This window comes from Anolis carolinensis, chromosome 2 (assembly GCF_035594765.1).
Source record: "Anolis carolinensis isolate JA03-04 chromosome 2, rAnoCar3.1.pri, whole genome shotgun sequence".
Lineage (NCBI taxonomy): Eukaryota > Metazoa > Chordata > Lepidosauria > Squamata > Dactyloidae > Anolis > Anolis carolinensis.
This window is the reverse complement of record NC_085842.1, coordinates 97,884,292-97,897,837: the sequence shown is the minus strand read 5'-3', so window position 1 is coordinate 97,897,837 and position 13,546 is coordinate 97,884,292. Positions and strand designations below refer to the sequence as shown.

The 13,546-nt window shown below is 41.4% G+C and overlaps 1 protein-coding gene across 1 annotated transcript; it reads right to left on the bottom strand.

Annotated features, from left to right (window-relative positions):
* Positions 1 to 127: 127 nt before the first annotated feature.
* rbm22 (RNA binding motif protein 22) lies at positions 128 to 12,435 on the bottom strand. Its single transcript, XM_003217449.4, has 11 exons — positions 12,309 to 12,435; positions 10,258 to 10,311; positions 9,052 to 9,081; positions 8,406 to 8,538; positions 4,927 to 5,027; positions 4,654 to 4,826; positions 4,074 to 4,274; positions 3,217 to 3,381; positions 2,762 to 2,850; positions 2,090 to 2,224; positions 128 to 1,112 (listed from the first exon to the last, which is right to left on the bottom strand). Exons 1-11 carry the CDS (start codon positions 12,360 to 12,362, stop codon positions 982 to 984), a joined length of 1,266 nt encoding a protein of 421 aa, XP_003217497.1. The 5' UTR covers positions 12,363 to 12,435; the 3' UTR covers positions 128 to 981.
* Between the last annotated feature and the right edge of the window lie 1,111 nt (positions 12,436 to 13,546).

The following is a 13,546-nucleotide window of genomic DNA, read 5'->3' as shown; positions in this document are numbered from 1 at the left end:
ACCTTTCCAAGCTCTGTTCTTTTTCTATTATGTCCATTAGAAGTGAGGTCCCGGTAACAAAAAAATGTCGGTCAAGTACAAGGTTTTCTTTTTTAAAAGATAAGAAGGACTAAGTAAGACTTCAGAATAGGTAAAAAATATGATTCTCTTTACTAGGACACCTCATAGACTTGATGCAGAAAACAGATGGTACAGGGCAAATACTGAGAACACATATTTAGAACAGCCACTGGCAATCAAATGTTGAGTTTAGGAAATGAATCAGACTACTTTCAGTAGCAAATGGACACCAAGGCCACATTACGCCACAACTCCAAAGTCACCAACCCCATAAACAGAGTATGGACAAGCCTGCATTGCTGCTGTCACCTCAATGTTTTAGGAGCATGTATCACAGACAAGATCATGAATGATGAGAAATAGCATTAACAAAAAGTGGTGCACCATCTGTACATCCTTCCTATAAGCCTGTTCTGCTCCAGCTTAAGGGAGTAAGGGACTTGACTCTACTTTCAACAGCAATACAGTAATTTGACATTGAAACAGATTAGAAGTGAATGTGCTTCCAAGCCGTTCTGAACAAGGCTGGCTAGCTTCTATTGTGCCACTGACTGGGGATTACTAAACTGGGTTAGTAGCCCCACCCCCAAGAGTTCTTTGGGGGAAAAGTACCCCAAATTGATTACACTGATGGGATTTACTATTCTCAATAAAATTATTCTAGCTTACTTCTCTGCTGTTTTTCTAAGCAGAGACCACCATTTCCTTATCAAGAATGTAGGTATTTTGGTTATAGAAGTGATGAGATTTTCTAGTTGTGTATCACAGTAGGACTAAGCCTGTCCTGGTTGCACAGGAAGATTCAGCTTCCCACTGATTACAGCTGAATGTGGTATATTACCAAGAAAGGTTTCCATTAAAAAAAGGTGAGGGGCAGGAGAGGAAGGAAAAAAAAAACCCAGTAAAAATGAGCAGGTGGCGTTAGGGGCTGTTGTGCTTCCCAGCGTGGGCTCCCATCCTCTGTGGGTCTTGAGAAGGATAGTGGATGGGACCCGGGGCTCGCATGAAAGGAGGCGGGGGGCCCATGGCATGGAACATGTGGGGCCCAAAACCTGAAGAAGAAAAAGAGAAGACTTTACATAAGACTAACATGGTATTGACACCTGACATACAACCTTTTTCAAAGTTTCATTTTCTTTAACTTAGATGATTTAATTTTTAGTTAATAATATTTTAACTGCAATAATTATGAGTAAGAGATGGGAACACTACAGCTTTCCAGACACTGCCTGGACTGCAAGTACCAATAGACATGAGCAAAGTGACTTTTAAAAAATCATGTCAGAAGCAAATTGAGGCAAGTCACTTCTTGTGTGAAAAAATGGGCTGTCTTCAAAGGATGTTACCATCCTGCAGGGGGCTTCTCTCATGCCCCAGCAAAGTTATGAGGGATGACAGATGTTGCAGTCCAACATCTGGAAGGCTACACAATTGCCACCCTGTAATGCAATGCTTTTGCACTGCTTTAAGTAAAGTGTTGGCAACATAGGGTCTTAAGAAGTCTTCACCTTGATCTAAAGAACACACCGGTCTAATTTCTGAAATTATCAGAAATGATAAGTGAAAACAAACCATAGGATCAGGAAGACAAGTAATTGAAAAAGACACAAAGATAAGGGGCAGGAGAGAAATAGTGGGAAAGGGAGAATGGAGACCTTCCTGTGGGGCTTGGCCTGGTTTACTGCTGGCCTGCAGTATCCCCATCCACCACAAAACTACCCCCAAGAGACTGAAGATCTCAACAACATCAGGCTACCTATGTGTGATTTAAATACACACACATTTCAGAATGAAAGCTATAATAAATACTTATACAAACAATACAGGGGGGAAGGTGGAAATCCTACATGCACTTCAGTGAATAAATCCACTGAATTCAGCAAGCCTTAATGCCTAATAATCACACACAGAACTGGAATGTACATTTCTCAGTTAAGAACAGTCCCAGAATTCCCTTTCTCCTAGGATATTCCCCAAGACCCTCTCTTGCAAATAAATCTAAAGTTCTGGTTTTGATAAACCCAGCTACCTGGAGGTGGTGGAGGGGCGATGCCAGGCGGGGGCGGCAAGGCAATGTTGACCACAGCCGGAGGGCCACTGGGAGGTAGGTTGAAGTAGTTTGCCGAAGTGGCCTCTTCTTCCGCTGCAGGGGGAGGAGGAAGAGCTGCAGGACACAAAACCAACAGTGTAAACATATTTTTCCGCAATTAAGGTAGAGAATACACACACACACACACACACACACACACACACACACACACACACACACACACACCATATATACTCGAGTATAAGCCGACCCAAATATAAGCTGAAGTACCTAATTTTACCACAAAAAACTGGGAAAACATACTGACCCGAGTATAAGACGAAGGTAGGAAATGCAATAGCTACTGGTAAATTTCAAAATAAAAAATAAAAATAGATACCAATAAAATTACATTAATTGTGGCATTAGAAGGTTAACTGTTTTTGAATATTTACATAAAACTGTAATTCAAGATAATAAGACTTTAATAAGATAAGACTGTCCAACTCTGATTACCTATATTCTCGAGTATAAACCGACCTGAATATAAGCCAGACAGGACCCTCACTCGAGTATAAGCCTAGAGGGGGAGCTTTCCAGCCCTGAAAGGGACTGAAAATCCTGGTTTATATTCGAGTATATATGGTAAGCATATTGCAGCATTGCTCTTACCTCCAGGTAGTCCAGGGACCGGCTCTAGTTTTATACCAGAATCTGTGATCCCTTCCCTTTCTTTCTCTTTCCCTCTGGCTGCTTGAGATCTTAAAAAAACAAAAACAAATCACTGGAATTAAGGTCATGTTGTAAATTAAAGAAAATTTTGAACTCAAGGTTAAAAATGTAGAGTAGCCCAGAGTTGATAAAAAGCCTTGTGGGAAAAGCACTTCCAATTTAAGTATAGTTTTTCTAAAAACTCTTGCTACCAATCTACTCACTCCTGATATCAGGCAATCCCCCCCTTACAAATCACAGACAAACATACAAGCCTCTTAATATATTTGCATGTCTAATACATGGGTTCTGCCTAGAACTCTCAGCTAAGAGAGGAAAATCAGGAGGATGAAAGTGAAGGAGATTCTCTGGACAAAAATATAATGTTGCTTTTACATCTTGTCCTGACCACTCACCTGCCCCATTTCACATTCAGTCTGCGTCCATTGACAATGAGCTTATTGAAGGACTTCTCTGCTGCAACTTCTGCAGCTTGCCGGGTGGCAAACTGGATGAATGCACACTGCTGCCTCTGTACTACAGTTATCGTCCGAATCTCACCAAACTGATAGAAATGATTCCTGAGGAGCAAACATATTCTAATATAGTGACACCTGTTTCATACACTGTATCATATAAAAGAGAAAAAAGATGAGACAGATATACGAGAATACAGTAAATATATTCTAACATACCTCCTGAGTTCACTGAATCACACAGTTGGGTGGGACAAGGGTCACCTAGCCCAATCCACTGTTAAGCAGCAACATACAAGTAAAGCATTCCTGAGATGGGCCCATCCAACCTCTGAGGACCTCCAAAGGAGTGCTCATCACCCTCTGAGACAATAAATTAGCGGTAACTGTGAATAAGTTATTTCTAATGTTTAGGAAGAATTTTTTCAAGTAATTTGACTCTATGAATTCAAACTGTAGTCTCGAGAGCAGCACAAGAGAAGGTTACACCTTGATTAAACTGACTTATTGACAAGGGATGGTTCAATTTGCTGCTCTGCAAAGAGCTTAAAGACACAGTGTCTCTTATGTCCGTATATGCAGAAGAGTATGACAAAACAATTAATTAAATGGTACTGTATTGCAAGTCTTAAGAAAACAAACCCTAAATGTAGATCTTTTCAAAGGAATTGTGTACAATGGTCTTTTCAATATGTCCTGGTAACATTCCAAAGGTATCTTAATGAAGATATACTCAAAAGAAAAACATCTAACACTACCAAGGGGGATTTAAGGCAGAACTAGAAGTAAAAACATACCTAAGATCTGTCTCGGTGATAGTATCACCTAAGCCTCCGACATATAATGTTGTGATGGTCTTGTCATCAGGTGGGTCCAGGCGTGGCATTGTGGAAGCTCGTTTGAGAAGCTTGTCAGCCACAGGGTCATTAATACCATAGTAACGGTCTTTAATGTTCTGATCAGCAAGAGGATCATCTGGATCTGTAGGTTTTTCATGCCTAAAGGTTTAAAACAAGATTTTATAATATACATAGTTAATGAGTCAACAACCACATCTTATCTTATAAGTTAAGAGAATAAGTAATGATAACTCTCACTGGTAACACACAATCTCAAACTAATAAGCAGCATCTTGGATATCAACTGAAAGTTTCTGGAATAAAAATGTGCCTCTTGTGATAGCATGCCATCTCTTCCCAGTCTATGTATTTGGTACATGTGTGTTCAGTAATTATACTGTTATATCCTTTATGGTGTTTTCTGTCTCTACTGATGCATGTAGATTATTTTCACAGAAGTTAAGTGAACACCACCTATTTTTTTGAGACACTATACTTCAAGACAGTCATCAGATTAACTTTCTGAATATAACTGCACCTATAGGGACATTCCTCTCCTCTTTTGCATTCTCCTTTCACCCAGAATGAGCAGATATGTGGACGGTTGCGTTTGTAGTAAGGGGTAGTCCGAGCCAGTTTGAGTAGCATATCACTGGTAGATGTTGCTTTTCCTAAGGCGCCAACAGGCCGGGTGCCATCAGAATTCATGATCTGGCAAAACAGAGAAAAGGACATGCGTAAGACTAAGCAGAAGACTCCCATCTAAATTATCTAGTTAATACTATACATTAAACAAGTGACATATATTTACCTCTCTTTCCATATTCTGGGTGTAATACTCTTTATTAACATCTGATTTGGGCATATCATCTTTAAGTGAGAGTCCAGCATCTCGAACTTGAATAGGTAAACCTAATGTTAATGGAAAAAAACAAAAACACTGTATAAATATAAAGACAAAATAATTAAAGTTATTAGCATAAATATGGCTAACTATATTTGTGCAAAAGCACAGAAAAAGAACAGAATTATCAACTGTATCAATTTTATTTTCCTGGTACTGAAGTATGCAAAGCAGGTGGACATAGCACTGAACAAAATATGCAGAATAATCACAGGATGTCTTAAACCTACACCTGTTGATAAACTCTACAAGTTAGCTGGCATTGTCCCTCCTGACGTGCGACGGGAAGTTGTTGCTAACGGTGAGAGAAATAAGGTCGAACATTGTGAAAGCCACCCATTGCATGACTATCAGCCTCCTCCCACCAGACTAAAATCAAGGAAGGGCTTCATGAGAACCACCACTCCTCTTGATGTTCCTCCAGCAACAGCAAGGGTGTCCCTCTGGGCAACTAAACCAGGCAATCCCAACTGGATGGCCCCCCATGAGGGTCTTCCTCCAGGGGCAAACCAAGAATGGGCAACTTGGAAGTCCCTGAACAGACTGAGAAGCAGAGTGTGCAGATCAAAAGACAACTTAGCAAGGTGGCACTACCTGGAGGAATCCTCCACCTTGTGTGACTGTGGAGCAGAACAACCCCGCATATGTATGCTTGCCCACAATGCCCTGCCTCATGCACGGAGGAGGAGTTGTTCAAAGCCATGGACAATGCAGTTGCTGTTGCCCACTTTTGGTCTAAAACTATTTAGCTGCTTGTGATTTCCTTTATTTTATCACTTTTAAACTTATTTATTATGCAATGCTTTTGACATGAAATAAATAAAACTCAACTCCAGGGATTCTTGGAGTCAATTATCTTGACTCATCACCGTCTGGGTTTAGGCCTGGTCACGGGATGGAGACAGCTTTCATCACCTTGGTGGATGACCTGCACAGAGCACTAGACAGGGGAGCATCCCTGTTGGCTCTTTTGCATTTCTCAGCAGCTTTTGATACCATTGACCATGGCATCCTTTTGGGACATCTCTCTGGGATGGGACTTAGGGACACTGTTTTGCAGTGGCTCTGCTCATACCTAGACAATTGGCCCCAGATGGTGGTGCTGGGGGATAACCAAGGCTATAGCCGAGGGGGAGGGGTTCAACCCCTCCACAATTTTTTCTGGCTACAGCCTTGCGGATAACCATTTGGACTCCTGGTCATTGGTCTGTGGAGTTCTGCAAGGCTCCATTCTATCCCCCATGCTTTTCAACATCTACATGAAACCAATGGGTGAGATCGTCCGGAGTTTTGGAGTTCGGTGCCATCTGTACGTAGATGACACACAACTCTATTATTCATTTCCACCTAAAACCAAGGAAGCTGCCCAGGTTCTGGACTAGTGCCTGGCAGTTGTGACGGGCTGGATGAGGGCTAACAAACTGAAGCTTAATCTAGTCAAGACAGAGGTCCTCCTGGTCAGTCAGGAGGCTAACTGGGGTATAGGGTGAAAAACTGTGCTCGATGGGGTAACTCTCCCCCTGAGGACACAGGTTCACAGTTTGGGGGGTCCTCCTGGACTCAGCGTTGACCCTGGAAGCTCAGGTGTTGGCGGTGGCTTGGAGGGCCTTCGCATAATTAAAACTTGTGCGGCAACTGCGCCCATACCTCGAAAAGTCTAATCTTGTCATGGTGGTCGATGCCCTAGTTACATCTTTGATGGATTATTGCAATGCTCTCTATGTGGGGCTGCCTATGAAGATGGCTCAGAAACTATAATTAGTACAAAGATCAGTGGCTAGGCTATTGACTGGAGCAAAGGGCACATAACCCCCCCCCCCCCCATTAAAACATCTTCATTGGCTACCTATGCGTTTTTGGGCCCAATTCAAAGTGCAGATTATTACCTATAAATCCTACATGGTTCTGGTCCAGTCAATTTATGTGACTTCATTTCCACCTATGAACCAGTCCGGGCCCTAAGATCTGCCAGGGAGGTCCTCCTCACGGTCACACCTCTGTCACAAACACGGTTGGTGGGAATGAGGGAGAGAGTCTTTTTGGTAGTGACCCCCGGCTCTGGAACGCCCTCCCCAGGGAGATTAGACAGGCCCCCATGCTATCCATTTTCTGGAAGGAACTGAAAACCTGGCTATTCAAACAGGCATTTGAAAATGGGTAAACATAATGTCATCCAACGGTTGGAGATACGAGATAAATCTAAAATTGGATCTTATTGTTCCTATTCACTTAGTGGCTGGGATTTTTAATGGATAATGTTTTATGTAATTTTAAAATGCTGCTTTATTTTTATATTGTTTGCCTCATTATGAACTGTTGATTTAATTTAAATTGGATATATTTATGTGTGTTGTTGTTAAGATGATTTGTATAATTATACTGTTGTGAGCCGCTCCGAGTCCCCTCTGCGGGATACAAATAAAGTTTATTATTATTTTTTCCTCCCAACTTGATAATGACAACTTTACTCTTCTGATACATTAATGAAGTTGCATTCTATATAACAAAAATGTTGCCCTTACATATCTGTGCCCTTACAGACTATTACATATAAATACAATGATGGAAGGACTTTGCTATATCAGTATAGTATTGCATGACTGTGAATTTAGGCAAACTATGGAAACAGAACTAACTTGGACACCCTAAAACTGTTCAACTTCGTTTACTCTTTCAGAAATGCTCAACAAAATGGAAGGTGGTGAGAAAAGAGGAAGAGAACATTATGAGTGTATTGATTCAAAGAAATCACGATCCTGAGTTTGCCAGACCTGAGCAGGGCTATGGATAACTAAGACTCACTAAAGTCATACATTCATAAGATCAAAGTCAACTTGATAGCAAGTAAAAACAACAAATAGTAAATGAAAGAGAAAAGGAATACAGATATCAGGATGTCATAAGTGCTATGCGTATATGCAGCTTTTCTCTGCTGACAACATCTCCTCCCACTTCATGAAGTACAACTCCAGAAGAAGAAAAACTCCTGTGTTCAAAGTACATCCCAGACAGTTATTTGGAAGCCAGCCAGAACATAAGACATGGACCAAGATCATAGACCACAATTAATCAATCAATAGGACAGCAAACTCAGCTTATACCCCTTGTGACACCGCCATTATTAAGCAGTGCAAGCAATTACTACTTGTCTGGCAAAATGGAACATCCAACTCAGTTTCCTCAAATGGACAGATCCATGCAATCAGAGCAATATCGCCCTGAGTGGTGTATGCAGTAATTCCTTCCCTCCCAGCACTTACACAAACCCATATCTGCAGTAGAAACAACCCATATATAGAAAGACTACATTCTCTTCATACACAGTTGCTGGGTAACCATGCGCTAATTTTAAACTTCCAATTTCTAACAGAATTACAATTACATACCATATTCCAGGTCAAGGAGGCAGGTCTGACAAACATTCTTCAGCTTGCTGCATGTTTGACACACTTCTGTCTTCTTAAAGCGCATTCGCACACCAGGGCACCAACGAAACACTGTGAATGGCCTAGCACAGATCTGAGACAAAGATGGCATTAATATATATCAACATAATTAAGGCACAATTCTAAAGCATGAAGTACACACACACATCATTAAATCCTTGCTTTCAGTTAACATCACTCCATTCATTCAGAATGAAAAACAGCATTCTGAGAAATTGGTTGCAAACAACATATTTAATCACTTTGAAATGGTGATATGTATATTGTTTTACAATGATTACATCGGAGAGATGAGTAAAACCTTCAAGTAATCCACTGCATCAATAAAACTAAAAAATAAAATACAAGAAAAATACTTCCAAGCACTCCTCAAGAGATTTTTTTCCCTTTGTTGATTTACCAGTATTATTATGTATGTATTGCAGTGAATAAGTGAATGGAATGATATGGGCAGGATTGAATAGTTACCCTTAATTGCTGATATTTAATTCTAATGAGCTATGTTCCCTGTATTTTTAGATGTTACTACTGGCAGCTTTTAGAATTATGCTTCCTTCAAGTTATTTCTTTGAAATGGCAAACATACCTTGCATTCCTTTCCATACTTCTCTTTGGTCTGGAACAAAGAAAAATGTGTGTTACAAAGGATAACAAATTAACAAAACCAGATGCCTTTAAAAATGTATAATCCTTCAGTAATTGGGAAAAAAAGATTCCATCTAAACATTAGGAAGAACTTCCTGGCAGTAAGAGCTGTTCAGCAGAGAAATATACTGCCTTGGAACATGGTGGAGTCTCCTTCTCGGGATGTTTTTACACAGAGGCTGGATGGCCATCTGTCAGGGATGCTTTGGTTGTGTATTCCTGCACGGTACAATGGGATTGGACTCTTGGGTCTCCTCCAACTCCAGGATTTTATTATTCTAATTCCCAAAAATCTAGCTCCACATGACTTCCATATGTTCAGACTGTCTTAGGGAACACAAGCAATGTACATGTACCTTTTATTTGCACTCAAGTAAGTAAGAATATGCAAAAATGCACATTTTTAAAAGGTCACAGTCTGTTCTCTTAAGCTCAAGTCTTTTCCACAGACCCGATATATTGGCAGTTTGTGTGGGAGGGATAAACTTTGATGGCAGAGGTAACTTTTTTGCCTTCATTAACATTCACAGACAAACTACATTCACCAAAGAAATGTGTGACAAATTCAAATTCACAAAAGGTCATTTTTAAAATCTTGAGAACTAGCAAGGTACAGCACTTTGTTTACAATACATGGGCATTTTTACTGATTTCAACAGGATTTATTTCAACTTAAGCACCCTTAAATTTGTAGAATAGTTTTTGAGGAGCAAATGTTCAACATACTGTAATTCTTAAGATGCTCATCTCACCATAATTTCTTTTATATAACTTCCTGCCAAGAAACTAAAGCATCTGGCCTGTTATGTAGCTATGGAAGTAATACTTAAATGACACATACAAACCACATTTCTTCAAATAACAGATGTATTTACAGCAGCAAAGTAGGACTCAGTAAAGTCTGAAAGTCAGCCAGTACTTTTTTGTTAGCGTTATTCTGTCACGCTTGTTCTAGTACCAAATCACCAGAAAACATGGGACTTGAGGGAATCCTCCCACAGGATGGTAAAAACATCAAACATCCAAATGTCCCCTGGGCAACATCCTTGCAGACAGCCAATTCTCTCACACCAGAAGTGACTTGAAGTTTCTCAAGTCACTCCTGACACACACACACACACACACACACAAAACTCAGAAAACATACCATTCGAATATATGGATTTTCTCCAAGACACGTCTGGCACAAAATAGGAAAGTCCTACATAAAGGAAAATAAATAGGTGTCAGATCTGAAATAATGCCACATTTCACTAAATCCTTAACAACCTTTACAGTCCAAAATGAGATGGTGCACACATACATTCTTATCACAAAAATTATTTTGTGTTCCTGTCCAATGGAAATGCGATTCATAAATGCAAACAATAATGATAAAATGAATGACACCACATGCAATGATGAAAGAAACAAGAACTTGACAAAAAAATCTCAAAATATGTGTAGAATAACTCGATGTTCCTTTAATCAAGAAATTGATCTGTCACTTATTTTAGATCAAGAGTGAGAAGCGTTCAGTTACTGAGAGCTCCTGGGAGAAATTAAGGGTTATAGGAACAGAAATAATAAACGTATACCTGTTACAATGAGTCAACTATAAAAACAAGAAAAGAAATACAGGTTCACTCCCCCACCCCCCAAATACCCTAGTGGTTAAGAGCCAAAGGGGGAGAAATGCATTGAGAGATAAAGGTAACATTAAAACCTATGCCAAACTCTCAAATATAGGCTGGGCATTCTTTAGCTGGAATTCTAAAATTAAAAATCCTTTAAAAATTCTAAATGGACCACATAGCTGACTGGGGGAATGACACCCTTCTGTTCCAATGATTCAATGTAGGCATACTTTTTATTTAAAAATGTAAATACAATTATCTTCAAGTTTAAACGAGACATAATGTTTTGATTAGATTTGGGTCTTATTTGCAAGATACTGCATTATGTATGTTTATGCCAATGCAAGTATTCCAAAATGCAAAGCACTCCTGTCCCAAGCATTACAGATAACAGATACTTAACCCATACTACTACAGAAATAATACACAACTTCTTCTAAATTAGTGTTTGACAAACAGTTGTATCATACTTCAACTGACACATGCAGTGTTATCTGCCAAACGTCCAGCTTCATTTAGCCATGCTTCCCTAAAATATACTTTGAAGTGAAAACACATACAAAAACAACATATCTCATTCAAAATTCTGAAATGCTCCAAAATCATCACCATGGGTGGCTGAGACAGTGCTTGTTTCCTGATAGTTCAATGTACACAAACGTTTGTTTCATGCATAAAGTTATTTAAAATATTGTATATAAGACTACACTCAACCTCTATATAGTAAATTTTGTATTTAGAATTCAGACCCATTTCCAAGATATTTCAATGAGTATCTCAATCATCATCGGCAATGGCCTTCCAAGCATAGGGTCTCGGCGGTGGTAGGTGACTGTGGAGATCTATTCTAGATGTGCATGTTCTTTCAGTAAGGACATCAATTTCCAGATGGAAGACAAGGGTTGGCTTGATGAGCCTTCCCCTTGAGGTGTTTCTCCCTTTTGCCTTCCATTCCTGCCTCTTCGAATTCCACAGTACTGTTGGTAACAGCTGACCTCTAGTGAGAGTGCTCAAGTTGTTATGTGTATGCAAAGACATCAATCCAAAATCCAAAACAGTTCAGGACCCAAGCATTTTGGATAAGGGATACTCAAACTGTGGGCGCGTCTGAACTATCGAATTAAAGCAGTGTGGCACCACTTTAGCTGCCATGGCTTAATGCTATGGAATCGTGGGAAGTATTGTTGAACGAGGCCTGTAGCCTTCTCTGCCAAAGAGGACTCGTGCCTCACGAAACTCCAACTCCCAGGATTCCATAGCGTTGAGCCAGGGCAGCTAAAGTGGTGCCACGCTGCCTTGTACTGCCCCGCCTGGTCCGGATCTACCCAACGGGAGACTGGGCTTAGGCTGGAAAGGGCTCCTCCGATTTCCACTGGGCAATTCACGGGAGCGACACAAGCCCAGCTTCCTCCCACACGTGTCCGACGGAATAAGGCAGCTTTCGAAGAGGGCCGCTCTCGCCCCGGAGGCACCTTCCCTGGAGCTCCCTCGGCCGAGCAGGGAAGACCCAGAGCACAAGGGCCGCCGAAAAGGGACGAAGAAGCGAAGAAACCCCTCCCTGCCTCCCCACCCCGAGCCTCACCGCATCCTCCCAGTTCTGCCGGTTGTACGTGTTTGAGCCCAGAGACGTCGCCATCTTGGGAGTCCCACAAGCGGGGACCGGAAGCGGACTCGCTTTACGCACCGGAAGAAGGCGCCCGGAAGAGGCTAAGTTGTAACCATAGAGCTTGCAGTAGAAGCATCCGCTCGGCGTGACGAAAACAGGCGGGCCTCGGTTTTGCTCGACCGCAAGCTAATCCTGGGTGGCTGTTTGCGAAGGCCAGTGGCTCCCAAACTCTAGTCCTCTTATCAGTTATGGATTTCAGTTCCCAGAAGCCTCAACTGCCTTGACCAATGAACGGGGATGATGGGAACGGAAAGACCTAGGGTTCATCTGGGCCTGGCATGGGCAAACTTGGGCCTTCCTCCAGGTGTTTTGGACTTCAACTCCCACAATTCCTAACAGCCGATAGGAATCTGGACTAAAATGAGTGCGGTATGACTTTTTAAAAAATCGTGTCAGAAGCGACTTGCGATTATATTGCAAGTGGCTTCTGGTGTGAGAGAATTGGCCGTCTAAGAGACGTTGCCCAGGGGGCGTCCGGATGTGTTACTATCCTGCTGGGAGGCTTCTCTCATGTCCCTGCAAGCTAGAGCTGACACACGGGAGCTCACTCCATCTCACGGATTCAAACAGGCAACCTTCAGGTCAGCAGTTCAGTTGGCATAAGGGTTCAACCTATTGCGCCACTGGGGCTCCTTGCAGTTTGACTGTCAAGGCTCAATGTTATGCACTCTGTAGCAGGAAAGGCAGAAGACCTTGCCAAACAAAAACTTCCAAAGCAGGATCCCATAGCATTGAGCCACAGAGGCAGTCAAAGTGGTGTCAAACTGTGTTGAGTCTACAGTATAGATCAGGCGTGGGAAAGCTTCAGCCAACCAGGTATTTTGGACTTCAACTCCCACAGTTTCTAACAGCCTATGGGAATTTCAGTTGCAGAGATGGCATTCCAGAAACTCAGATCCCTCCCACAACTTCAGTGTGTCGCCCCAATATGTGGTACACAGAGATGGGCTCCTGAAGTAAATTTTAATTGCAGGGCAGGCATATATGACACAGTCCTTTAAATATTGTGGCGCCAAGCAAATTAAGGGTTTAAATTTCATTGCCACCTTGAATGGTGTCTGGAAATGTATGAGCAGGCAGTGAAATTCATCTGAAACATGGTTTCTACAAGCTATTCTAGTCAACAGTCTAGCTGTTGCATTTTTCCTGAGCTG

Bases quoted from the DNA above. Each gene is read 5' to 3' on its own strand.
- rbm22 (XM_003217449.4), bottom strand. From the start codon at position 12,362: ATGGCGACGTCTCTGGGCTCAAACACGTACAACCGGCAGAACTGGGAG. The intron at 8,539-9,051 runs GTATGTTTGCCA...TCTTTGTCTCAG, and splicing joins AGTATGGAAAGGAATGCAAG to ATCTGTGCTAGGCCATTCAC. The intron at 2,225-2,761 runs GTAAGAGCAATG...TGTGTCCTGCAG, and splicing joins GGTCCCTGGACTACCTGGAG to CTCTTCCTCCTCCCCCTGCA.